Source organism: Parasteatoda tepidariorum, chromosome 1 (genome assembly GCF_982258835.1).
Source record: "Parasteatoda tepidariorum strain Cologne lab strain chromosome 1, Ptep-v5.0, whole genome shotgun sequence".
Classification (NCBI taxonomy): Eukaryota; Metazoa; Arthropoda; class Arachnida; order Araneae; family Theridiidae; genus Parasteatoda; species Parasteatoda tepidariorum.
In genome coordinates, this window is record NC_141755.1 from 45842179 (window position 1) to 45869821 (window position 27643).

At 29.8% G+C, this 27643-nt stretch overlaps 1 protein-coding gene across 2 annotated transcripts; it reads left to right on the plus strand.

The window, feature by feature from the left end:
- Window positions 1-628: 628 nt before the first annotated feature.
- On the plus strand, window positions 629-26378 carry LOC107450187 (transmembrane protein 184B). Of its 2 annotated transcripts, none has more exons than XM_016065934.4 (9): window positions 629-912; window positions 6014-6222; window positions 7230-7392; window positions 10220-10310; window positions 15176-15251; window positions 15360-15451; window positions 16236-16405; window positions 20899-21146; window positions 24810-26378. In XM_016065934.4, exons 1-9 carry the CDS (start codon window positions 906-908, stop codon window positions 25041-25043), a joined length of 1290 nt encoding a protein of 429 aa, XP_015921420.1. In that variant the 5' UTR covers window positions 629-905; the 3' UTR covers window positions 25044-26378. The 2 variants fall into 2 exon arrangements, with proteins under 2 accessions (XP_015921420.1, XP_015921421.1); XM_016065935.4 differs by having other exon boundaries at window positions 663-912; window positions 6032-6222.
- Window positions 26379-27643: the final 1265 nt, after the last annotated feature.

Genomic DNA, 27643 nt, shown 5'->3' on the forward strand with positions numbered 1-27643 from the left:
TTTCCTACCGTTTCCGTTGTATTTTAAAGCCATTTGGCTCATAACGTGATCAATGTGTTTTGTGATTTTTGCAAATGTGCTATTTGATTACTTATTACTTGTATTTACAATGCTAAAGGTGCTAACAGTAACGTAAGATAGTGCACAGCTTGCAATAAGAACAACAGTAATGAATAAGTGGAAAGAGGCCAAATCAGGACTGCCAAAAGAGCGAGTTATTCAAAATCCAGCAACCATGTCACATTTTTTAACAATATATCTATAAATAACTAAAACAAATTTTCACTTCAAACCCTCCAGAATTACTTAATAACACTAATATCTTTTGAAATACGGCAGATTTCAGCAAGAAATTTAGTGCCAAACAGGGCCACAAATCTCTTTTATTGAGAAGGATATTGCAGATATTCTTGATCTTTAGAATATTGTTGATATTCAAGAAAGTGTACAGGAAAATATATATTTCTCTATGATCTTTCCCGCTCAAACTTTTCCGACATTTCCGTTCAAAATTCCGTCAACTTGGCGATAGAATTCGCTTGGCGATCATCTTTTTCAGTTGATCAACAAAATATAGGGTTATTAAAAGTCCGGCATTCAAGACAAAGTGCTTGTCAAATCTTTATTTAATTTTGAATGCTAGACCTGGCAATCAAGATTTTGTGCTATCTGTGACGTCATAAATAAATAGAGATACTTACGTTTACGCTAATCGGTGTTGATTTGACATCCTTTCTGATTTATGAATTGAAAAAAATGGGAATAATATTTTAGAAATCTCTGTAATTGTTGTGCTACACTCAGCATGACATTCTCGACTGTCATTTTTGTAACATACGATTAGTTTAGAAACGGTTTTGTATGTCTTCTCAAGTAATTGCTCTTAACATCTGGAATCTGTGTTAATGATGGGTATGTCATTTCTTCACGCAATCCAAAAATACATAATGGGGATTGATTTCCTTTTTTATTAATTTAATGAAAAAATGCTTAAATTCTTCACAATATCTGTTGAAAGCATCATTTTATTATTCAATTTAAACTTCTCAATATGGAGTTAATGTATGTATCAATCTTCCACATTTCCGTTTGTTGACAATTTTACTTATTAAATAAAACAACTAGTTGTTTGGGTAAAATTGTATCCTAATGAATTAAATTTACATAGTTTATTCTGATTATTGGTTTATTATTATTTCTGATTGATATTTTAATGTTTTGTACCGATATTTATGTCCCTTGATTGTTTAAATATAATAGGTACGGTAATTGAAAATTGACAGTTATACAAGCAATTTTACTTAAAATATGGGTTAAATATGTTTTATTTTTTAAATTTTATTTATTGTGCAAATTAGCTGGGTTTTCATAAAGTATTACACTTAAACAGTGTATAGAAATGGACAATAGTTGGGAGTGTCAACTCGCCGTTATTGTGTCAAAATTGTGATGAGGTCAGAAAAATAGAATTCTGTCTTCGGTATTATTCTTATTAATTTTATAAACATGTTAATAAAATTTTATAAACTTTTTATTAAAATAAATATCCTTAAATTTGTGGTGGTAGCCTGTTATTACTTTTTCCAATTGAAATTACAATGGGATTTTCTAAAGTAGTTGGATTCATACTTACTTCTAATAATTAAAATTTTTGAATGATAGAACTGGTGTTGTTTTTAATTAATTTTTATTGTTTACTTATGCTATATAGATTTAGTTTAAATATGACCATTTAATAAATCAGGGGCAGAAAGTTCTCAGAGCTTAATATTTCTCCTAAAATTATAGCATTTTTTAAAAAATATTTTTTGAAAGTAAAGTTTGTATAGTGTTTAAAATTTTTGTGGGTAATTTTTTTAACAAGGAGAAAAAAATAATTTGATTTTGCACATTTTTTTGAATAAGTCAGTATGTGTTTTAAAAATAAAGGAAATCAAAATTTATTGAAATTATGATAATTTATAAAACTGAATTTCCAACTCAAATGACTAAGTAAATTACATATTTTATTAAATAAATTACAAGTTATATGCCTTTTCTTTAACAATACAAAAAGTATTCTTTTTTGTCAGTAAGTTGCTATGGCATAAAGAATCAAAAAATATGTTAAAATAAACTTTAAGAATGTATATTTCAATATTAAAATGACTTTTCTATCTTATGCCTTTTTTGTTCAAACACTACATTTTTAATTGAGAAACAGTATTAAACAATAGTCAAGAAAGAGCAATTTCTTAATACTAAATTTATCAAAGATTATTTTTGTTCAATGAAATGAAAAATATTAATAGATTATCTTTTTGTATATACTAAAATAACATTCATAAAATTTGAATTAATTGTAATAATTTTTTTCTCTTCAACATACAAATCAATATAATATTATGACAAATATGTTCACATTATGTTAACATTAATATAATATGATAAATATGTTCACATTATTAAAAAATGGGATCAAGTAAATTGCAATAAAATCATGTGAACTGTGACTCCGTCAAAAAGCAACTATTCAAATGAATGGTTTGAGACTTGCTAGACATAATAAATAATATATATTAAAAATATCTGGATTTTAAAAACCTAGTAAAAATCTAACAGAAACGGCAAGAAATCATCCGTTAAACGACAGAACTGTTTTGTCAAAAAGTTAAAATGATATATGTAAAAATATCAGACTTTTAAAAAAAAAATATATGTGAAAGAAATTTAAAAACTAAACTCATTTGAAAATTAACAACAGCCGAAAAACTATTAAATCACCACTTGTATCTACCATTGAATCATCACTAAATCTAATGTAGGCAGTAGAAAGTGATTACTTAGCTGCACAATTTGATTGAATTTTCATGTTATAATGACATTATATGTATGGCCATTTAAAAATCAGGGAAATTCAAATTTGATTGTAAAAGCAGTGAAAGCAAAGCATTTAATTACTTTGCATCATCTCAAATAATAAAATGCGCAATTCAAATTTCGAGTGTTATTATAATGTTAAATAAAAAGTATCAGGAATTTTTATTTTTTAAATCTATCAGAAAAAATATAGCAATATCTATTCCCCCATAAAAAAACCTATCACAACAATCATGGATTTACAATGAAATTTGTGCTAGTTAAACACTCTTAGAAGTGATTGTTCAAATGTAGACTAATTTTCATGTTGTAATATTATACAGTTATTCCCACTTAAATGGATATCCGATAATTGAATAACTCTTTTATAAGAAAGAAATTTTATCGAATCCAAACCGTCTATTTGAAACTGATGTTACATTTCCTCGTTTAAACATTTATTTGTTGTTTCCAATCGTCACTTAATTACATAAACAAGAAGTATTGAAATGAAAAATGTTATTATTAAGAAACTTTTCACTGGCCAAAATGGAACTTTTGTTTTTTTGCTGAGAAGAATAGAATGCAATTGGTGGTCATTTCAATAGAGACTTCCTATTCATTTGTTGCTCTAAATAAGTGTTAGTCGAGTGGTGTAAGAATAAAATAAATCTTGTTGCTAGTTATATATTGGAGTAAGCAAAGGTTTTTTTTGACACATTTCACTTGCACATCAGGAAGCTACAGAGTAATTTATTTCAGGATCAAGGTTTGTAGTCCCCTTATGGTGCACCCCGTGCCAGAATCACAGCGACAAGGTGACATTGTGTCAGAGTTGTTGCGAAGAGATTTTTCTTTTGAGAAGTAAAAAAAAATCTTTTCTACAGAAATTTGCATGTATTATTTAAATCATGCATTTCGCTAATAACTTTTTGACACACTCAATTCATGCCGTTAGTATCGTAAAAATGTTAAGATTATATTTTCGATTTTTACGTGGATTTCAAATATCCTAATATATTTCAAACAATATGGAAAATTCGAATTGTGAATTTGAGTATTTACTTTTCAAGGCAATAATTCTATCAAATTTTTGGCAGCTATTGCTTTTGATTTCTCCATAATTTTTAAATTCAATATTTTTGATACAAAATTATTTATGACAACAACCTAATCTCAAAACTAAACACTCATTTGAGAAGTCCAATTTGCGTGATTTTGTTGTCGATCTTTTTTTCGGCAATTACTATTGCAGATTTCATGATTTTTAATTACTTTTTTCATTGTGATGATTATTTGCAAAATGCGAAGAAGGAAATAATTTGTGCGCCCCCCCAATAAATTGCTAGAATATCATCCATAATATTAGAATAAAAAATTATTACACGTTCAATTAAAAAAGATTATAATTATTATTATTTTTTTTGTTGTAAACACAGCTCTTTTGTTATTTTAAATTAGTAATATGTATGTTTGTTATAATTAAGAGTATCTTACAGAAAGATATTAGTGCTAGAGATGTTTGTCACAGATAGCTCAAAAAAATTCTGCCATAGGGATGGTGCACTATTTGCTTTAATAAGAAAAAGTTTCAAAAACTTGCTTACACACTAGTGTACAGTGTGTCTTTCTCTAAAGTAAGATAATCATTACTTACTCCAGTGTATAACTCTGATTTGGTTGTAGGATAAGTGCAAAAAGGAATGATTTGAATTTTTCGAAAATAAAAATAAGTCTTGGAAGCAATACATTTCAGAAATACCCAAACTGAAATAGCTAATCAATTTATAATTTTTCAAGCTCAAATTTTGAAGAGAAAAAAAAAATGCAGAAAGCATTTGAAAGGAATACACAAGTAATAGGTATAAGCTTTAGTAGAAAGAGAAAAACAAATTTTGATGACATAGATCAAGCTGTGTTAGACTGCTTTCAAGTGAAACGAGCTAAAGATGCTTTGATCTACAGAGCAATGATCCAAAAATTTTTTTTTTTTAATATTTTAAGATGAAGAGTATAGTAAAACTTTATTTTATAATTATATGAAGAAATGCTAAAATTGCATAATAAAATTTTATTAATACCTCAAACCAACTCTTAAATAATATGAGACTGTTTTTCAAATTTTCTGTAAAAAATATGCTAGTTTTTAAAAAAAATGAAATAAATAAACGTTAGAAACTTTAAACTTTCTGTCACTATATGAAATTAAAATTATTTAAATCTAGGAAAAAATTCCAACCCTGTTTAACTTAGATATTTTTATAAAAAAGAACAATTTCTGTATAAGCATTTTAAAATTGCAGATTTATGATTTTTTAAAAATAATGTAGCTTCTTATCATCAATTAAATTAAAAATTGTAAAAAAACTTGTATTTTTTTTCTCTATTTTGTTACAATCAAATTGAAAGAATTTATATGAATAATATAAAATTAAATTATTCAAAATATTTTATTTTCAAAAAAGTTTTTTTTTAAAAAAAAACCTATTTGGCTTAAACCACATTGGTTTAAACCAGCTAATCCTAGTACAAAGCAATCATTTTCAATTTTCCAAAATTCATGGAATCCCAAAAGCATTATTTCAAGAAGAAATTATAAGCTTCATTAAATATGTATTTTTTACTCTTTAAAATAGTCAAAATAATTTACAATTAATAATGCCCCCTCTCGTAAACAACTTTAGAGAAAACACTATGATCCCTATGTTTGAACACTGTGTTCCTCCAAGCTACTTAAAATTACCCATATCTGTAATGTTAATTTTGTTTCTTGAAAATGTGGCTCTACGAAATATTATTAATGAAATAGTGGAGAAATTTGCACACAATGTTAGAAACTAACTAAAAAATTATAAAATTTAAAATTATATTTAATCGGTTTCATTGGAATGAGAGAATTATAATGTGTGTCTAACAGCCTTGGCAGGGAGGAAAAGATACAGTTGTGGCTCATTACTATCACGCTCTGGTACTGTTATTCATATCAGTGTGGTCTTCGGATCATCAATGAGGATAGACCCCTGACCGCCCCCAATATTGCAGCATTAACAATCAAAATAGAATTTTAACTAATTTTGAATCTTATTTAGCCTTATTATATACTTTTTGAACTCATATATATTTCTATTTCTGAAAAAATATTAGTTGATAAATGATATTTAATTTATTATTTCAGCTGTATTTAATGTTACAGATGTAACTAACATTTCAACAATTGCCATTCCTCCTGAAATGAGTAATGAAACGCAAGGAATGATAGTGAAAGATAATGCTACTACTAATTCTTCCGACATAGATGTGCCGCCAACTTTTCTTCAAACGACTGGTGCCCAAGTGATTTCAGGAGTATTTGTCTGGTTTGCACTCTTCTTGACTTGCCATCAGGTATCAATTTATTCTTTTTTATCTACAAATTGCATTATCAAACTTGGATTACTCAAATCGTCATCACAAACGAAAAATACTCTGCTTTACTGGAGAATTTGATATATTAAAAATTTAATAAATTACTTTATGACACAAATAGGCAAAATATTATTCAAAAAGGTTATGTAAACAAATTTCATAAAGAAAACTTTTTATTAAATCCTTAGTTGGATAGTTTAGGAGTCTTAAAGTATGCACAGACATTAATTTATATATATATATATATATATATATATATAATTAATTGTAAAAAGAATATTCATAACATAAATTGTTGCAGGCCAAATCCCAGCTCATTACTTGGCCAGGCCAAAGGTTCATCCCATTTCTGGTACAAGTTAGTAATTACGTATTTTAAAGAACATCCAATGATTACTAATTTAATTAATTACTTTTATTAGTTTTCTGCTAATGGTAGCTTAACATATCTGATTAATTACTTTTATTAGTTTTCTGCTAATGGTAGCTTAACATATCTGATTAATTACTTTTATTAGTTTTCTGCTAATGGTAGCTTAACATATCTGATTAATTACTTTTATTAGTTTTCTGCTAATGGTAGCTTAACATATCTGTTTTGTAGTTCACTGTAGCTGAAATGATGCAATATTTCTCTCCAATGCGAAGGCACACTTCGTTAGTTTTTTTGTGTTTATACATAGGTACTGGACTCTTCTTCATCACTACATTGATGAAAGTTGTCATTTAAAGTCTATTTTCTTTTACAAAACTAATGTTACACAGAATAATGTTGATCTCTTATGTTGAATTTTTTTGTTTTTTGCAATAATTTCAATAATTTCGACAAATTATTTTTTATGCAATGAAATTTGAAAAATAAGAAAACTAACTTCTGAAAATGCAAACAGTTTTATTTTAAATGTAAACACTGATATGAATATGTGGTTTAAATTTCTTATTAAAACGATTGATAATTTTTTCTTTATACAACATTTTTATTACAGATCTACCAGCATCTACGTTATTACACGAGTCCTTCTGAGCAACGTTGGATTGTGAGAATTTTATTCATCGTACCCATTTATGCTTTTGATTCTTGGCTGAGTTTGCTGTTTTTTCATGACAATTATTATATATATTTTGATAGTGTTCGGGATTGGTATGAAGGTAAGATTCTCCTCCTCATCATTACATTTTAACAGTCATTTGAATAATTTTAACTGCTTTAAAATGTTTCCAAAATAGTTGACGTATGTTTCCATATATCTGTGTTCTTAAAGTTTTATACACATTAAATTTAAAAATTGCTTATTGCACATAAATTGACTGAATTACCAATTTTCTTTCATCATAGAAAAAACTATTTTATTATTAGAAATTGCACATCAACATCATCTAAATCTTTTCATTCAATTATATCTTTATACTAACTACTAAAAAAGTGATTATTTTAATCTACTATTTATTTAAATGGATTCACATGATCATAATGAATTGAAACTAAACTTTACTGCATTTAAAAGTCTTTTGTATATTCTTGATGATTTCATGGTACTGAAAAATTACTTCTGATTAACGCTGAATTTCAAAAATATCAGCCTTAGTTTCTGTACATCAATATAGAAGTTTTGTTGCAGTTACACTTATTTCTTGTTTATATAAGTTTGTAACAAATATTAAGAAACAAATTGTTTTTCTTAAAAATCACTGAAATATGTCTGATTTCCACTATGTTAGTAATAGATAATACAATTCCATTTAATTGTTTCGACTTCCTAGTTACTTATATGTTCTTATTCTTGTTTTATCCTGCAGTTATCGGTACAGATTTTCTAAATTCCTTATTTTACTCCCATGTTTGGATAATCACTTTTTGACATGTTTGATTTGTGACCATTTAATTGTAAATTCACATGAATTTTATCTCCACATCTGTTATGATCCATCTGCTATTGATTTCCGCACTGATTTTTAAATTTTTTTTTTAAAGTATAATATTGCAACATGTGCATCTTGTTTCATTTGTGAAGATTTCAGAGTTTTTAGATTTTTGAGGTTATACTGTAGTTTTTAACGTTGATTTCTTCTCACAATCATTAAAATTGTTTATTCTTTTCTATTATTAATTTTTTTAAAACTTGCATGTGCTATGATTTTACATTTCTTTAGATAAAGTCTACAAATATAGACATGATATTTTATTACTTCTGGAGTATTACATTGAAATTTTTTTTTATCAATTATAGTTGAAAACTTCATTTCTTTTTATTGGTTATCTCTCTACTTATTGAATTTTATGTATTATATTGCAATTTGGTTCTTTTTATTATCTTGGATATTTTCTTGAATTATCTGTTTAGAAACTTGATAGTTACATTCTAATGATATTTAAAGTTAATAATGAATTAGAAAGGGTGTAGAATATGTTTAAGAAGTTTAGACAGCTCTTGGGAAACTTTTTGTCTAATACAATTAAGAAAAATTGCCACAAAATTTTTTATTGTAATAAAAATGTGTTGCTTTACAAATTGCAATTATAAATTATTGCTATTTCAATGATTTCTATAATCAGGGATGTGATTCTTACGCGGACTCGCTGATTTCCGCTTTTTTTCTGATTTTTCCATTTTTTCTGCGAAAATATTTTTTTGAGCAAGTTAAAATATTTTATGATGAATTTAATTTTCCTTGGAGCGAAAGTATTGAAGTCCTCATTCCTCCCTTTGAAGTTTCTCTAAAAATCATTTCCTTGGGATAAAACTGGTTGATCTTTATACAGGGATGAGATTTTTTCGCTTTTACCTCTCGAATTTCAGCCTTTTTATTAAAAACTCCAATTCTCTGAAAGTTTCGTTTTTTTTAAAAATAAATATCCCGCTTTTTTTGTGAAAATTCAGTTGTTGAAATAAAATAATTATATTTATTTACTATTTTCAGAGATAAACAGAAAATTCAAACTACGTCCTTGCTTCTATCCCTTCCACATTTTTATTGCTTCCTGTATTCTGGTGTAAATACAAATGAAAAAAAAAAATACAGGTGGATTTGCGATGAAAATATTTATTATTGTTATTAGGCCTGATTATTTAAAAATTGCTTATTGCGATTCTTATTTACGCTATTTAAATATCATATGTTATGGTTCTTATTTACGAGATTTAAAAATCCAATTTCGCGTTTTGTATTTATGTATTTTTAAAATCGCGATTTTATTATCAAACATCGATTTTTGTATTTACCTGATTTAAAAGTTGAATGTTGCGATTCTTATTCAGGTGATTTAAATATCGTACATTGCTATTCTTATTTACGAGATTTAAAAATCCAATATCGCGATTTGTATTTACGTGCTTTTAAAACCCTATGTAGCAATTCGTATTCATGCGATCTTAAAATCCAATGTCGTGATTCGTTTTTGCGGTTGTAATATCAAACATCGATTTTCGTATTTATATGTGCTTTAAAAATTAGACATTGGGATTCGTATTCGCGCGATTTAAAAGTTATGCATCATGATTTGTATTTTTGTATTTTTTAAATTCGATATTGAGTTTCATATTCATGTGATTTAAAACCCTCATATCGGAATATATATATATATATATATATATATATATATATATATATATATATATATATATATATATATATATATATATATATATAAATTCTTGGATTTCCTCTTTTTTACTTTCTGACTACTCTCATCCCTGTATCATTTTTAACACATGTGTTAATTTATTCAAGGCTTATGTGGAATCAAGTGAATTTTTTTTGTGAAAAAAAAAATTTCTATGCAATGCAAATTTTACTTTCATTCTGAAAATATTTTGTATATATAATATGTCCTATTATAACTAAAATAAAAGTGCTAAAAAATATTAGGTTTTAAGAATTTTTTGCATTCCTGTGATTTAGTAAAAATTATGATAAATATTATTGTATTTGAAATTATTGAATTAAATAAGATAAATAATTGCTGTATTTATTTTAGCGTTTGTTATCTATAATTTCCTGAGCTTATGCTATGAGTATTTGGGTGGAGAAGGCAATATCATGTCAGAAATTCGTGGAAAACCAATCAGGTATGATCTGTTTAAATTTTATTTCTGTAAATGAAATAATTTAAGCTTGATTTAAATCATGATTAAATTGGGAATTTAAATTGACTGTTTTTTAAAAAAAATCATAATTCTGAAACTTTTTTACTCACTATTATTTTTATTTGCATACTGTATATATCCAAGTATATTAGTAAAAAAGATTATGATTTGATTACGAGATATTGAATTTCTAGTATGTCAGTGTATAAGTCAGCTCCTAAAAAAACCAAATTTGTAAAATTTAATAACCAAACAAATTATTAAGTTTAAAAAATTTTCTCAAGTTAAAAATATTTCACATTGTTTTTTTCTGAGTGTGATATATTTGCTTTCAAATAAAGATACTATGATTTGCCTCCTCAAATAAAAATACATTAAGGAATGCTGTGAGGCGTTTGAAGACACTGCTAACATTATTTAAACCAACACAAATGATGTTTTTAAGAATCTTAGACATAGACTTTGGACAGCTGCGAGGAGCAAGGTACATGGACCAGAGTATTATTGCGCCTAGTGCTTTTTAGCTTAAACAAAGTTTAGCAAACACATGACATGTTCTGTAATTCCCAGGCCTTAGAACAATGTTTCTCCAGATGCTCAAATCTTTGAGTAAAAAAGACTTCACACTCGCAAACAATATGTTGTGAAGTTTCTTTCTCAAGATGACAACCACAACAAAGTGGATAGGATGCAATACTCATAATTTGGAGGTGTGTTTCCTGAGGGTATAATGACCAGTAAGAAGACCAATTGTCTTTCTCAAGCCATTCCAGTGTAGCTTGAGTAGCTCTTTTTGATGCACACCATGCTTTTTGTGACTGCCAAGTCACGATTTATCTCCTTAGTTTGTCTCTGACCGTCCCAGTTGTGCCATTGTTCATAGGCAAGCTTGCCATCGAGCTTGAAAATAGAAACCCTGTAGGATGTGAGAAAGATTCCCAAATTTGGTTCAGGGCCCCAGAAAATTGCGCTGGAGCAAGCTCGTCCAGGCACCCAGAGTCGGTATGTCTTTTTATGAGTAGAAAGGTCACAGAGGACCGATAAGCACTCCCACGCTAGAGAAGAGGTGAATTTACACCTTGTTAACGACAGAAGAGTCGCATGACTGTCAGAACAGATGTAAATTGGTATATTATTGTTATTGGAATGTCGGCATATCTGACAGCATAGACTTTTGACTGGAAAGACGTGGCATAATTACCAAGAGGAAAGTGAAGCTTGATAACATCATTGGAACAGTAAATACTTGACTCTGATTTAAAACCAAGCCTTGAAAACCAAGGCTTCCATATCAGACAATTGCCCTGTTACAGTTAAATAAAAAATCACACTAAAAATATCAATCAATCAATCAATTTAAAGGTAGAAATACCACTGCGGTTAAGAAAACCAGAACTGAAATAACTGAACAAAATTTTCCTTGCAAATGATAAATAACAAAACTGAATTAAGCCAGGTAAAATAAGAAAACTATTTGGCTCAAGTGTGATGCAGCTACATCAAAAATCCCAATCAGCTGTTCTGGTGTTCCTCCTCGTAACCTTCACTGCAATGAGGCATTTAATAGAAAAAGTAATTAGTTGGTGAACCAAACCTGTGCATAAGATACCTAGTGACCAGATATGTAATCTATAGAAATAGAATTCCATAAAGTGAGCCTAATGACTTCCTTTCTGTTACCTGTAACAAAGGTAGCTTCATTGCCTTTATCAGAGAAAAATAAATTATTGAATAAAATGTGGTCCATTAACACATCCCCCCTTCCCATTGGTTGCAATCACTGTTACCACACACGATGTGGTGGGCATTCACATCACAGCCGAAGATGAGCCTACAGCCAGAGCTACATTAGTTGATTACTGCGTTAGCCGCATCAGCCAGTGTGTCCTCCTCAAAAGGGCGATAAGCCGAAACAGCAACAGAGTCAAGAGCTGAATCTTTGTTACAAAATTTTACCTTAACAACAACTAAGCCCATATGGAAGAAGTTGACAGGGTTAAAGGCATTTAGATTTAATCTACCCAAAATGCAGTACTCTAGGCGGGTCACAACAGGTATCATAAAGCATATTAAAACCCTTATTGCTGATGATATATATATGAGAGTTGTTCAGTTTATATTAATGAAATTATTCTGGAAAATAAAACTTCCTGTTCTGAACAAAGTAACTCTGAAATTAGTGATAGTGTGCTTCATTATTCTTTTGTCATACAATTTGTTTTTGTTACAATTAAATAGAGTGAATAATACTAATTTCTGGTTTGTTGTTTGTCCTTTTTAAAAGTAGTCTGTTATGTGTATACTGTGCCTACTGTGAAATATCTTAATCTTTTCTTTGGGCCACTTAGGGAAATGTAGTCTATGTTTTGTAATGATGTGTACTAAATTACTATTATTTCCTGAAGTCAGTCAACACCTGAGGCACATAGAACCAGTAAATAAAAAAAATTGAAATGAATATTTATGTGCAAGTGAAGTAAACTAAGACTGCCAGATTTTAAAATGTGATCGTGAGTTTTTAATATGTTCTTTTCAAAGCATGCATTCGCTGTTTGTAAAACTTATCCAATTTATAAAGCAGGGTTCCCACGGTCCTTGAGAGTCCTTGAAAGTCCTTGAATTTTTTTTGTTGCTAAATTTAGGTCCTTGAAAGTGCTTGAAAAACGTCTTAGGTCCTTGAAAAACTTGATAGGTCCTTGAATTTGTCCAATACTGCCGGCGGCCCTTTTCATAAAACACCCGCAGATCTTCCTCGTTCTTTCTGTTTTGTTCCCGAGCTCTCTCACGTGGTTTTTAACGCCACCGTTTCTAACCGGGCGTAGCGTCTTGGTGTCTGCCAAGCGCTCGGAGCACAGCAGACAATCAATGCGTTCGGGGCGAGACTCCACTTCATCTTCTGTCGCATATGCTTAGATCTTTTTTCTTATCGAAACTGGAATACTCTCAAATTTCGTAACAATATGTACCTTGTAGTTTTCAATAAATTTGCCGTTTTACCATCCGCACTTGTCCTTACGTTTGCGTCATTTCAAAACTTTATTGTAAAGCGTATTCGCAAAGGCACGGCTTCGTATTTGTGTTATGTAGTTTAGACTAGTTATGCCTGGGAAGTGCTATTTTAATCCCCAATGGATGGATAATCAAGCTTATAAAGAATGGATTTTATCGATGTCCGAAAAGAAGTTCAGAGCCAAGTGCCGTATATGCATATAGGAGATCGATATCGCGAAAATGGAAGAATCTGCTCTGAAATCACACATCCAAGAAAGGTAAAACAAAAAAGCAGTCTCATGCCCTGAGTTCTCTTTTTCCAAAGACCTCAACATCTAATTCATCTGGTGTAAATACTCCTTCAACATCGTGTGCCCCATGTGAAACAGAAACTTTAGTGGCCGAGGTAACATTGTCTTCTTATCTGGTCAAAAGGAATGTGCTTGATGCTGAAATTCTCTGGAGTCTGAAGTGCATCACTAGTAATTATTCATGTAACTCCTGTGAAGGGATTAGTAAATTGTTCTCCAAAATGTTTGCTGATAGCTGTATAGCGAGACAATTTTTTTGTAGTGCCACAAAGTGAGCCTATTTGGGCTCCTTTGGATTGGCACTATACTTCAAAGGGATTCTTATAAATGAGCTGAAGAATGTTGATTGCTACACTGTACTCTTTGATGAGATGTTAAATCAGTCTCTACAATCTAAGCAGATGGACATTATGGTAAGGAATTGATAATAAAGTTTGCACTAAGTATCTTACCTCCCAATTTATGGGTCATGGAACTGCAGAAAATATTTTGTCCTCTTTTTACAAATGCATGGATGATGGTTAAAAGCTCTCTAAAATACTTCAATTATCCATGGATGGACCCTATGTCAATTGGAAATTCTATTAGAAGCTTCAGTGTGAATTAAAAGAGAAATATTCCCACCAGGTCATATTCATTGGCAGTTGTGGATTACACATAACGAATAATGCTTTTAAACATGGTGAAAATGGGATATGTTCCTTCAAATTTTTATTTTCAGAAAGAATTGTTGCTGCATAACATTTAGAGAAGGTTGTGTAAATTATGGATAAATAATTTCAGAAACGATGTTTAATGGAGGAGAGGGGGGGGGGGGTTATGGAATATGAAATACCTAAGATTTAGCTCTGTCTTTCATGCAGCCTTCACATGGAAATACACAGGATTAAAGGATTTCACCATTAACACCTCATTACCATTAGTTATAGATTGTGCTGAAAATGATTTTGTGAATTAATATGTAAAACCAGTAGGGTTGTTTTTAAAAAAATATAAATTTTAGTCCATAATACATATACTTTCTTCTCTCTATATAGGCAAAGCATTTAGGTATTATATTTGAAATTAATTATTGCCACAACAAGCATTGTTGCTTCTAGTAAAATAGAAGAGAATAATTTTTAAAATTGGTCTTAGATTAAGGTCCTTGAAAATTTTGTTGAGGTCCTTGAAAAGTCCTGGAAAGTCCTTGAATTTCAATCTCATCATAGAGTGGGAACCCTGTAAAGAATAACTGTTTTCAAAATTAAAAAAAAAATTATATAAAGAAAAATAATAGAAAAAAGGAAGAAAACTTTTTTTTTAAACTTCTAAAAGTTTATGTTAATTAGTCCGATTATTAGAATCTGAGTTCTAATTCCAGTTTGCTTGTTAGTTTAAGATTTGAAATAAATGTAACGAATAATTAAATTACAATAACTGTAATTATTACATGAGCAATTGTATGCTATACTTTTAGATTACTTTCTCACGTGCCTTAGTGTATTTTATTGTTTTTGTTAATTTATAAACTTTAATTTTTATTAAATGTTTCTCATTTAACAGGTCTAGTTGGTTATATGGAACTTGCTGTTTAGGCGGGAAACAATATAGTATAGGTTTCTTACGATTTTGTAAACAGGTAATTTTTTATTCTATTTTCAATCACATTGTTCAGCAATTGTAATAATAAGTTTTTACATTTTATTATTCCTTTTTATTATTACTTATTCCTTTTTTATGACTCTAGGCAACACTTCAGTTTTGTGCCGTGAAACCCATGATGTCTGTTATTATACTTATTTTGCAACCTCTTGGAAAATATTCAGATGGAGATTGGAGGTAAGATGAGAAAAAAAAAAAGTTTTCCCAATCTTTAGTATTGTGAAATATGCTGCAAAAGTTTAATGTATTAAGTATGGCATATTGTGAACAGTCCATTATTACAACAGTTTTGCTATTCAAAATGCTGATTTTAATGATACAGAAAACGCTATGTTTATAACAAGTTAAACAATTACTAGCCATCCATTATTGCATTTTTTATTTATTTACGGAATTACATTTTTTTTCACTCTGAGGGGAACTACTTCACTAAAATGAGAAAAATAAGATATTTTAACTTATTTCCGGTATCAAAATTTTGCTTTATTTCCTTTTTGCAATCCTGACTCCTATATTTGTAAAGTTATGGGTGACTAACAGCAAAGTTTACTTCCTCCTTACAAAATTAATATTCTTCTGCTATTTTTTAAACATCCTGCTGCATACCTGAAAAAAAAAAGTATTTTTTGCTGACCAAATATCTACCATACCTTCTTATATCTTTGCTTGCTAGCACTTCCAGTTTATTTTTGAGCCAGTTATTATTAAAATCAATATTCAGTATTATCAATAATGTCTATTATGCTACATTTCATTTTTTTCATACTGCAATTCTAACATTAATATATGAATTTGCTTATAACAACAAGTTCGCCATAACGTCAACTCAATTTGGCTATGTCTAACGCCATTTGATCGTGGTTATAATGGATTTATACTGTATTTATATTTTTTGTTAAAATAAGTTATATTTTCATGTATATTCATATATATAAAAGTGTATTTTTGTTTTTGTTTCCAGGCCCAATAGTGGATATTTATACATCACAATTATCTATAATATAAGTGTAACATTTGCTCTCTATGGGCTTGTTCTATTTTACTTTGCGACAAGTGAGCTTTTGTCTCCATTTGAACCTGTTTGGAAGTTTTGTACAGTCAAGTCTGTCATATTTTTGTCTTTTTGGCAAGGTAAGTTTTATATATGAATCTTTAACTACACAGGCCTGCGATGAAAAAAATACAAGGGGTCTGATAGCTGAACTTAATGTATTTTTTGGTGCTGAACTGGTTAATAATAATAATGAAAAATGTCCATCACGTCACATTTTTTAGAAAAATTCAATTTTACTGGAATTTTTATGAACATTTACCATAAAAAAATTTTCGTTTTTGAATTTCTTCCCTTCTTGACTGATCAGCATTCTACTTTGGTCAAATCTACAAAAGTACCCCTCTATCACTACTTCCTGTCACTGTCCCTCTCTCTGTAACAATCTCTCTTTACCAATAACGCCGCGAGAATCCATATCTAGGTCCGCTGACCTCTGAGAAACACTAGCAAGCGTAATAGGGAGTCATTTTAAAGTTTGCTTCTTTTTGGGCGTTTCGTGAAACATGGCTTTGAGTTCAAGACATTGTGAAAATTTCCCAGATGACTTTTGTTATACATGCAGCGAATATAATGTTGTTAAAAATCGCATGAGGAGCATTACAGACTATGTAAAACAACTTTATCTCGCATATTTTGACATAAAACTCGGAGATCAGGACAAATCTTGGGCACCTCATAAAGTTTGTGTCCAGTGTCTCAATGATCTACGCTTATGGCATCTAGGAAAGAAGACTGCTTTACGATTTGGAATTCCTATGACGTGGAGAGAGTCCCAAAACCATTTTGATGATTGTTATTTTTGCTCCTGCCATGTTCGTGGGTATAACCGGAAAAATCAAAGACTAATATCTTATCCTGATAGCATTCCATTGGCCATACGCCCCGTTCCTCATGAACCTGATGTGCCTGTGCCTTTGCCTCCAACTGAATTACCAATCATCTCTTCAGAGTCTTCAGACTCGGAACATCCAGAAGTTCAAGGCTCCGATATCGAATATAAACCATCTCTAGCAGGTTTACCTCAGCCCTCCTGTCAGCTTGAGCTTAATGATCTGATTAGAGATCTTGGCCTTTCGAAAGAGGCAGCTGAATTGTTAGGCTCCAGACTGAAAGAAAAAAACTTATTGGCCAATGGAACATCTTTTTATTGGTACAGGAAGCATGAAAAGGAATTTATTAAGTACTTTGATGAAGAGAACTTGGTCTATTGCTCTGATGCTGTTGGATTGATGAGTAAATTTAATGTCATTTACAATAAAGATGAGTGAAGGATGTTTATAGATTTTTCTAAAAGAAGCCTCAAAGCTTTTCTTCTTCATCATAGGAGCCAGTATGCATCAGTACCAGTTGGACACTCAGTATATTTAAAAGAATGCTACGAAACCCTGGCTCTCATCCTGAACAAAATAAAATATATCGACCACAGGTGGACCATTTGCGGTGATTTGAAAGTTATCTCCATGCTTCTTGGTCAACAAGGGGGATTTATAAAGTATCCATGTTTCATTTGTGAGTGGGGCAGCCATGACAAGACTCAACATTGGGTCAAAAAAGAATGGCCGAAAAGACAAAATCTTGACCCAGGCACCAAGAAAGTTATTCGAAACAGCTTAGTTGATCCGAAAAAAGTATTGATGCCCCCGCTATATATAAAATTAGGTATAATGAAGCAGTCTGTCAAGGCTGTTCCAAAAGAGGGCAATTGTTTAAAATACCTGTGCAAAAAGTTTCCAGGTTTATCCCAAGCTAAGTTGAAAGAAGGAATATTTGTTGGTCCAGATATACGAAAAAATTCATGAAGGATAAAGAATTTGAGACAGAAACAGAAAAAGAAGATTGGGTTGCTTTCAAAGATGTCGTCAGTAAATTTCTGGGTAATTACAAGGATCCTGATTATAAGGAAATTGCAATTAAAATGCTGGACAAATTTAAAACGTTGGGTTTCTCCATGAGTGTAAAAATGCATTTCCTTGGTTCACATGTGAACTTTTTCCCTGAAAATTTAAGAGCAGTCAGCAAAGAACAAGGGGAAAGGTTCCATCAAGATATCAGAGATATGGAGCGTAAATATCAAGGAAGATGGGACAAGAACATGTTCGCTGACTACTGTTGGATGATAACTTGAGATAAACCTGAGATTAAGCATAAAAGAAGATCATCAAAAATAAGTTTCAGAGGAAAACGAGTATATACTTAAATAGAAACTTTTATCTTTTGTTTTTTGCTTGTTTTGTTTTTTGTTTCAAACTTTCATATACACATTCACAATATTTGTTATTCTTGGTTAATCGTCAATTTTACGTAAGTTATCTCAATAAAAAATTAAATTGGTATGTTGGGGATTTTCTTCTAGAAACTGATGTAAAAAGTTTGAACACAAGGAACTTATTGTTTTTTTCTTGACCAGAGGTGACTTCTGTGGTCTGGTAACAGTATTTTTTATTTATTTTAACCTATAAAAAATTAGCTGATCAAAATGAATGAAGAGAACAGTTACCGGATAGTACATGCAAAATTGTTTGAGAGAATTCCTTTCCAAATAAGATTTTTGTAAAAACATTAATATCGATTTTATAAAAAATCCTGATGTGATTGGGGAAAATGAAGGTCATTTTCGAAATCAGCACATCAAATAACATATTAATCAACAATAACTCCTCTTGTATTTTTTAAAAAGTTCAATTTCGCAGGCTTGTGCTATCTTTATCTCACTAATATTCATTATTTATCTTTTACATATTTTCAGCATTACAGATTTCAGGTCTAAATTAATTAATTAAAAAAGGTGTTTTAAAAATACTAGTTTTAGCAGATCTTATGAATTCATGATCAGTAAGAACTAGTAATGTAACGTCTAATCCATATCATATTTATTGTAAGGTCTAGTTCTTAATCCAATTATTATCTATATCAATTCATCAAGTGATAGCACCCACCACTTCAAACTTTGATTTTAAAAAATAGGATATTTATAGATTTTTTTTGTAATTTCAAGAGCATTAAGATTACTGAGGGGTTATAAAGTTAAAAAAGTTTTATTTGCCAAAAGGGTTTCCTTTTTATCATTTTGATTAATGTAATAAAATCTATAAGAATTTTTAAGCCTTTTAAGTTATTCGCTTACTATTCATATTGAAGAAAGTTTTCATTTGAACATTGTTCTTTACAAATAAGTAGACTAAATATTTGTTGAAACGGTATACATATATATACAGTCAAACCCCGCTATAGTGAACACTGTTTATAGTGAACTCCCGGATACAGTGAACAAAATGTTTGGTCCCGTGCCTTGCTATACCCGGATAATGTTATTTTTTGTGGATATAGTAAACCAAAAAAGTGAGGAAGTTGGATATAATGAACTTTTTTCTGTCTTCAACTGATTTTTTTGTTGTAATAATTTTGAAATTTCTACTTAAAAAGAAAAAATACAGATAACGATTTTCAAAACCATCTATAGAGGGGAATGTAGCGATAGCATTTTTTCTTGTTTGCTTCTTTTATCTCACTTTCCCATCCCTAAACAAACAAAGCAGATGTTTCCAACCCAGGCAGACGATGTAAGGTGTCAGTCGGATCAATATGCATTTTCTGTCAGAGGGAATGAGCAATTATTCATTATTGGTCAAAGGGTTGGACACTAATATGTGTTGATAATGCCCTCATTTCAGCTCTTTTTTGCTCTCAGTTCAGTTTAAAAAATCCTGCAAACAAGTGTCTCAAATTTAACTATGGCGAGCAGTAAACGTAAAACGTTCTCCATTGATGATAAAATGGGCATAATCAGAAAAATTGAAAATGGATGCAATCAAGCTGATATTTGCAGGGAATATAAACTATCCAAATCTGCAGTTTGTAACATATGGAAAAATGGGCAATTAATAATTTTTGCTCATGAAAAAAATTTACATGGCAGAGAAAAGTTGAGAAAAGCAGATCACAAGGATGTTGAAAAAGCATTACCCCCTACTGCCCAAAACAAGTTCACCGCCCCTTAGCACACTCCCACCACCCCATTGAGAAATAATGCTCTCTCTCTATATATATATATATCTGTTATCAATAATTTATTTGTTGTCTTGAACCTCTTTCAATTTGAGTAAAATCTTTCAACAAAAAGTAGCTGTTTTTGTAAGTGCATTTAATAAATTAATCTCGTGGAGTAGTTTTACATCTGAAAGTAAAAAAACTATGTCTATGTATGCATATTTTGTCTCTGAAAATGTTAAATATTTTATTGTTTGGCAAAAAAAGTTTTACTTTGAATGCATATACACAAAGTGATTATAACATCATTTTTAATTGACATAATTGTCATTATGCAAATTTTTCATAGGAGGTAAATGTCACTTAAATTTAGCCCTAGTAATCTTTCGAATAATTTTGCCTCTGAAGAAAAAGCACTTTTGGCGAGTGATTTTTTTTTAAAGCTGTGATCTTCTTTTTCAAGCTTTGGATATTTGTGACAAAAAATTCAAAAATCATTAAAATTTTTTTATTTTAATATGTTTTAAGCTCTATTTAATTTGATATCTCTTGACGTTAGTTTTTTTTACCTTTCTTTTTGCAGGGTTCGTGTTGGCAATTCTTGAAAAAGTTGGCGTGATTGTACCAATATTTGCAACTCGAGTGAGTACTCACACTGCAAGCGCTGGCACTGTTTCAGCCGGTATTCAGAATTTTCTGATCTGCATTGAGATGTTTTTTGCTGCACTTGCTCTGCGTTATGCTTTCCCTTATAGGGTATACATGCAGGATTGTGTGACTGATTCCCAAGGACGTTCTGTTACAATGCAAAGCATATCAAGTAGCCTAAAAGTAAGATTTTTCCTTTTGTTAATGATAAAAAATTTGTGAAGATAATAATAGAGATAAAAACTTATATTAAAATCCTCAAATCAATATGTGTTTCATTCACGATATTTATGTCCTGTTGCTGTGTAGGTCTCATTACTAGTTTGATTTGTGTGATTTAATTTAGATAGTCTATTCCATTTCTTAAAATTGTAGAAAAATAATTTTTTTAGTTTATTATTAAATATAGGGAACACTAACATTTCAATATGTTTCTTAGTGCTAGAAAAATCATGAATTTGGAATGGTTATTAACCCAAGATGCCTACCATCAGGGATGAAAGACTTCCGCAAAAAAGCGGAAATTCACTTTTTTCTCCCAATTTTTAAAATTTCCAACCCTGTTCCAAAAACTTAAATTTTTGGGGAGTCCAATAAGAAAAAACAAAGCCGCCCGGTCGTTAATCGGACTTGGAACGAATTTGTTATCCCCTGCAGCCGCCTGAGAAAATGATCTTCAGAAGAAAATGGTTGGAGCTTCAACAGGTATGCCGTTGCCTTGACTCGACAACCACGACTTCTGTGGAGTTCTAAGCAGTTTAGTTTTGGCTGCTGATATTTGATTTCTTTTGTTTGGCTGATTTTCAGAATTTTAAATATTAGGAACTGCGCTGGACTCTGCTAAAATCGCGATTCTTATTCATACGATTTTAATATAAATCATCGATTTTCAGATTTAACTGATTTATCGATTCATATTTAACTAATTTTATTTTTGACCACTTTCATGCCTGTACCATTCATCTCCTGGACAAAGCTCAGACGAATTACAGATAACAAAAACGGATTTTTTGAGTCTTGTGATATACCTATTATATACCTAGGCAAATTTCAGCTCAATGGCAAATCAAAGTGGTCATCTGTTCCTTAATCAAGCAACACTAGGATTGCATTTAAAAACAGAGAAATAGCATTAATTTTATACAAGGTCTATAGGACACAGCAAAAGATCTTTACACTTGTCTTGTCTTGTTCAATTAATTTATGACTCCTGAAGTGCTGGGAATTATTGTTTTTCATAAAATTTCAAAAATTCATGGACGAAAATGATCGTTATTTTGAATGAAAATATTTAGTAACGAAAACATTATTGATTGCATTATTGAAAGTATTATTGGAATTTTTTTTCCAGCAACTATGAAAAATAATCATTTTGGCATTAATGAATTCTTTGATATAATATTCAGCAGTCAATGGTAGAAAGCTGGAAAGAGTGATGTGAGATTTCCCTTTCGGCTGAAGCCACCTACGTTTTAATGCAAAAGAAACTAGAGTAGAAAAAAGAGAAAAATATTTATTTGCACCATTCAGAGGAATTGGGGATAAATTCATTCTTATAAACTGGGATCCTATCTTCCTGTTAATGAACAGTTAATGGCTTTTCATGCTAAGTGTCCTTTCAGAATGTACAATGTGAAAAAAAAGGCATTTGCCTGTATACATGGCACAGTATAAAGCAGCACTTTTGTCTTACATGTTCCAGAGCAATGTGCAAAGAACATCATGTTAATATGTGTAAAAATTGCTTTGCAAATAAATAAATGATACTTTTTTAAAATTTACATGAAGATTGAGAGTCATGAAATCATCTGCAGATAGTCTGCTTTAATTCTGATTCACTTTTGAAATAGGTTTATGCACATACGTCACCTGGGAAACTACTGGTTATCATTTCCACAAATTTTACAAAGGAGAGCGCTCTAGGGTTAAGTCTCTAAAATATTAAGTCCCTAAAATATTAATATATCCTTTCAGAATGTACAATGTGGAAAAGAGGCATTTGCCTTTATACATGGCACAGAATAAATCAGCACTTTTGTTTTGCATGTTCCAGAGCAACGGGTAGAGAACATCATGTTAATATGTGTAAAAATTACGTTGCAGATAAATAAATGATACTTCTTTTCTTGCATGAAGATTGAGAGTCATAAAAGTATGCAGATAGTTTACTTTAATTCTTATCCACTTTTAAAATAGGTTTATGCACATGCGTCACCTGTGAGACTACTGCTTACCATTTCCACAAATTTTACAAAAAGGAGCGCTATAAGGTTAAATCTCTAAAATATTAAGTCTAGGAAAAGAAGGATTTATATTTCTTTACAACCGCCTTCCAATATAATCTGCAGTCTAATTGTGCTGGTTGTTTAAAAAGAGGCAATAATCTTTGATAATTTTTATACGTTTTTTAAACCATATTTAAAAAGTAAGTGGAAATTTGGGAAAACTTTGTCATTTATTGAATGACAGGCGTAATACTTAGCTACGGAAAGATTGCTGATGCAGATAAAAATTCTTTCATTTTTCATTTGATTTACTTTGATTTACTGAACTAGATAGATATGTCCGTTATTAAGAATCCGAGAGATCATAAATTTCTGCACATTGTTGGAATCTGGAACATAAATTCAATTTTGATAATGCTAGTATTATATCCACCCCAATCACATCATCTCATCTTATTCACATTATGATATGAAAATAACTTATATATAAAATTTTTAAGGGCTTGCATAAAGATAAATTCAATAGATAATGAGCTATAATAATTTTTATCTTATGAAATGTTCAAATTGTTTTTAAGAAAAGCTGAACTCACCAGTACACGTGTTCTAACTAAGTCATGATATAACAAGACACACCAAGAGCTAATGCTTAAAATCCTGTGCCGTTACCTAAAATCGATAATATCTGCAACGGTGAGTTTGCCAACTGAATACTGAAAAACAGCACTCTCTGATTGGTAGAAAGACCAACAGCTGTGTATTAAATTCCCAATACCTGTAAATCAAATGGAATTATGTAAAGAATGTTACCCGGCACTGGTACCAGTTAATGAAATTCATCTGCCGGAACTGAGCAATGAAAATCTGTCTGGGTAATGAGTCATTTCCTGGTAGCTAGTAGACCTTTTAATCTTTGATCTTACGTTAGAATGTGTTGTATATTTGGTAAAATTTTTTTTTAAGAATTTCAATATGTTAAAAAGAAAAGTTGGAACAGTAAAGAAACTAAAGGGACTGATACGTCCTGCTTTGTATATTACATTAGTTAAAATTGCACACAAACTTTGATGCTGCATTGAAGTATCATCTTCATTACAAAATACAGAAAAATGGTAATGAAAAGTATTTCATTGCCTTTTTCCTGTATTTTGTAATGAAGATAATACTTCCATGTAGCATCAACATTTGTGTGCAGTTTCAGCCAATAAAATACATTAATTTGTGAATTTTTCTTTTATTTATTAAGATCTTTATGTATATCACGAAGTCGCGCAATTCGTCTCTTGACTAACGTTTTTTAAGTATCATGAAAATATTTGTGCATCAAAAATGATAATTTGTTGAATTTTCAAAATACTATTCTTGATCAAAGGCTTTGTGAAAGTTGCAGGTTTGATTTTTTGTGCATTAGAAATTCCAACTTCATTCTTTTTCAAGTTATTGTATTCAAATAGTCTTTTCAGCTTATTGTAATATTTAATTATAATTTTTTTTTTGTTAATTAAAAAAAAAATTAAGAGGACTCTTTTTAGTTTTAATATAATAATACCATTTGAACTTATTTTACTTGCAAATGTTGTTTCACACTATTTTCTTCAATACTTTTATTTATTATTCTCAGGAAACAATGAATCCTAAAGATATTATGAATGATGCCATACATAATTTTCATCCTCAATACCAACAATATACTCAATATACTGCCCCAGCTGCTCCTGTGAGTCATTGGGGCAGCATTCAAGATAATCCTGCTCCCCGACGCAGCAACAACTCTCAACATCGCCAAATATCTACTATAAGTCATAATTATAATGAAAAGTCTACTCTTCTCAGCTCTGATGATGAATTTCAGTAGAACAAGCTTTGGTTTTTCATCTCTTTGTTTTCATCCTCTTATGTGCAGAAGATACTTAAAAAGAGTTCACTCTAAAATCTGAACAAAATAAATTTTGGAAAATCTACTGATTTCTAATTTTTTTAATTTTTATTTAAAGCAACTAAAAAAACGAATAACATTCTTAAGTGTCAAACTTTAATTTTATATTTGAATACAAAGGACTCAAGAATATCCAGCTACTACAATTATAATTTATTCCAGTAAATTTGATAATTTTATGAATAATCACATTTATTATTTTGCTATGAGTAAATTGTGGCAATTTATTTTGAAATACTTAAGTAAGAGTGCATAAAATATGCAGTCCAGCAAAATTTCAAGCAGATCAAATATTTCCATGTATATATGTTTTCAAGATTTGCACAGAATTTAAATGTTATTGATTATGGGAAGCTAAAAAGTTATTCTTATAATTATATAAACATTTTAACATATGCTTGTCTTCTGCACATTGTTATTGTCATCTAGTCATTTGTATATTTTTGATGCTTTAGTTTTTTTTAATATCATTTTTGTATATTGATTGCTTTTTTAATCTGTTTTTTAAAGAGTATTTATTTAATACATTCTGTTATGTCTGCAATTATATTTACTTCTTTGGTGTTTTGTTTACTTGTAAAAATGTTGATAGTTTTTTTAAATGTTGATAGAATTTGTTTATTTTCTTCTTAAAGTGGATTATATAGTTTATCAATTTCAGTTTTATTAAGACAATTTATGTAATTTTCACCACTCAAGCAGTTGTCACAATTCTAATGAACACATTTGACCTTATAAAAAAGTATACCTTTAATACTTTTTTTAATCAGACATTTTACAATGCAGTAAACAAAAAAACAAAACTAGTTAAATAAAAGTAAAAAGTTACAATTTTGATAGAGATTAATAAAAATTACTAATTGTAAATTGTATCATAATAATAAATAAAAAATTTCACTGACGCTATTATTTGTCAATATATAAAACAAGTAATGTCTATAAGTTGTATAAAAATGTCATGTCTTGAAAATTTGAATGTTAGCTTGCATGCAATCTCAATTTAAGTGAAAGTTCTTATTTCGATTTTCTACAAATGTCCTTGACTGTATCTCAATGCCATCTTAGTTCAGCACTTCTCTATCAAGGGATTCTGTCGGACTCAAAACGAAAAGAAAACATTACAGTCCAAGCTATTGTTGTATTACTGAATACATTTTGCCTTGTTATCTATATAGTTAAGGGGATGGCCGACTTTGTTTCATTTTTTTCATACTCTGCTCCTTAGTAAAAAAAAAAAAAAAAGACAAAAGAAAATTGTTTTAAGGCGATAACAGGCTATTTCTGTATTTAGTATATAATGCCATTATTAAAATGCAGATAAAAGTTGTAGCAAAGGGAATTAATATTTTTAAGGCTTCAATGATCAGGCCTATCTATTCACTTTGATAAGCAAGCCAAAATTTGTTTAAAAGAAGCATTCATTATGATAAATAATAGTTTTTACTCTCTTTTTGTCTCCTTATTTTTTTTCCTTGCATAGCTTCGGGTAGGAGGAGTCACATTTTTGTTTACTTATGAAGGGGTTGCTGAGCCAAAAAGTTTGAGTGACATTTCCCTAAGGATTATACAGATAAAAAAAACTTTGCATCTTAGAATAACTATTCACTATTTAAAGCCTCTATAAATAAAACTTCTTCAAAAATAAAATCTTTTACTATATTTTGATTTTCACTGTTAGGAATGTACATTTTAAGCTGTACTAAATTATTAAGTAAGTCAACTTACTAAGGTTCAGTTTTTACAGTTATATTATTAACTTTTATTTGTTATTCAAAATTCGTTATTATTTTTTGAAGTGAAAAATAGTCTCACATTGCGATTTCAAACCCAACTATTTTGGTACATTTGTCTCTCTTATGGAAGTAATGTATGATGAAATTAAAGATAGAATATCTTAAAGGGTAAGACAGAAGAAGTAACTGAAAATGTTGTGGGACTCAAGTCCTGAAGTTTGTGTTATTACTGTTGTTGTATATTAAATGTGATTGTTGATATGCTCGATGTGCTTACTAGATATGTAGAGTTATGCTGTGTATTATTTTATTTATCAAAGTATTTTTAATGCTGGTTTCCCTATGTAGTGATACTGTGATACCCTATATTTTTTATTTCTTATTTTGAAATTGAAGAACTCTTAATTCTTCAGGCTAAGGTTTAAAGAAAATGCTAAGTTCTTATCATTCAACCCATTACTAAGTTAATACCAGTCATAATATATTTTCCAGCAAAGTTTTAGTTTTTACTGCATGCTGTAGAATTTTTTTTTTAAGTGAATATTTTTGACATGCTGTTCTAAGTAATTAACAAAAAATTTGAAACAATGAAAAGTATGTATATATATTTATGTATATACACACACAGGGGGATTATAATTTAAGTTTTAATGTGCTATAAAATAAAAAAGAACCACTGATCAGAAAGACATCAAATTTGAACGGAATATTATTGAAGAAGGGGGAAAACGTATGGCTTATGAAAAAAATATTCAAAAATTTTAGCAACTAATGACCCTGTAAACA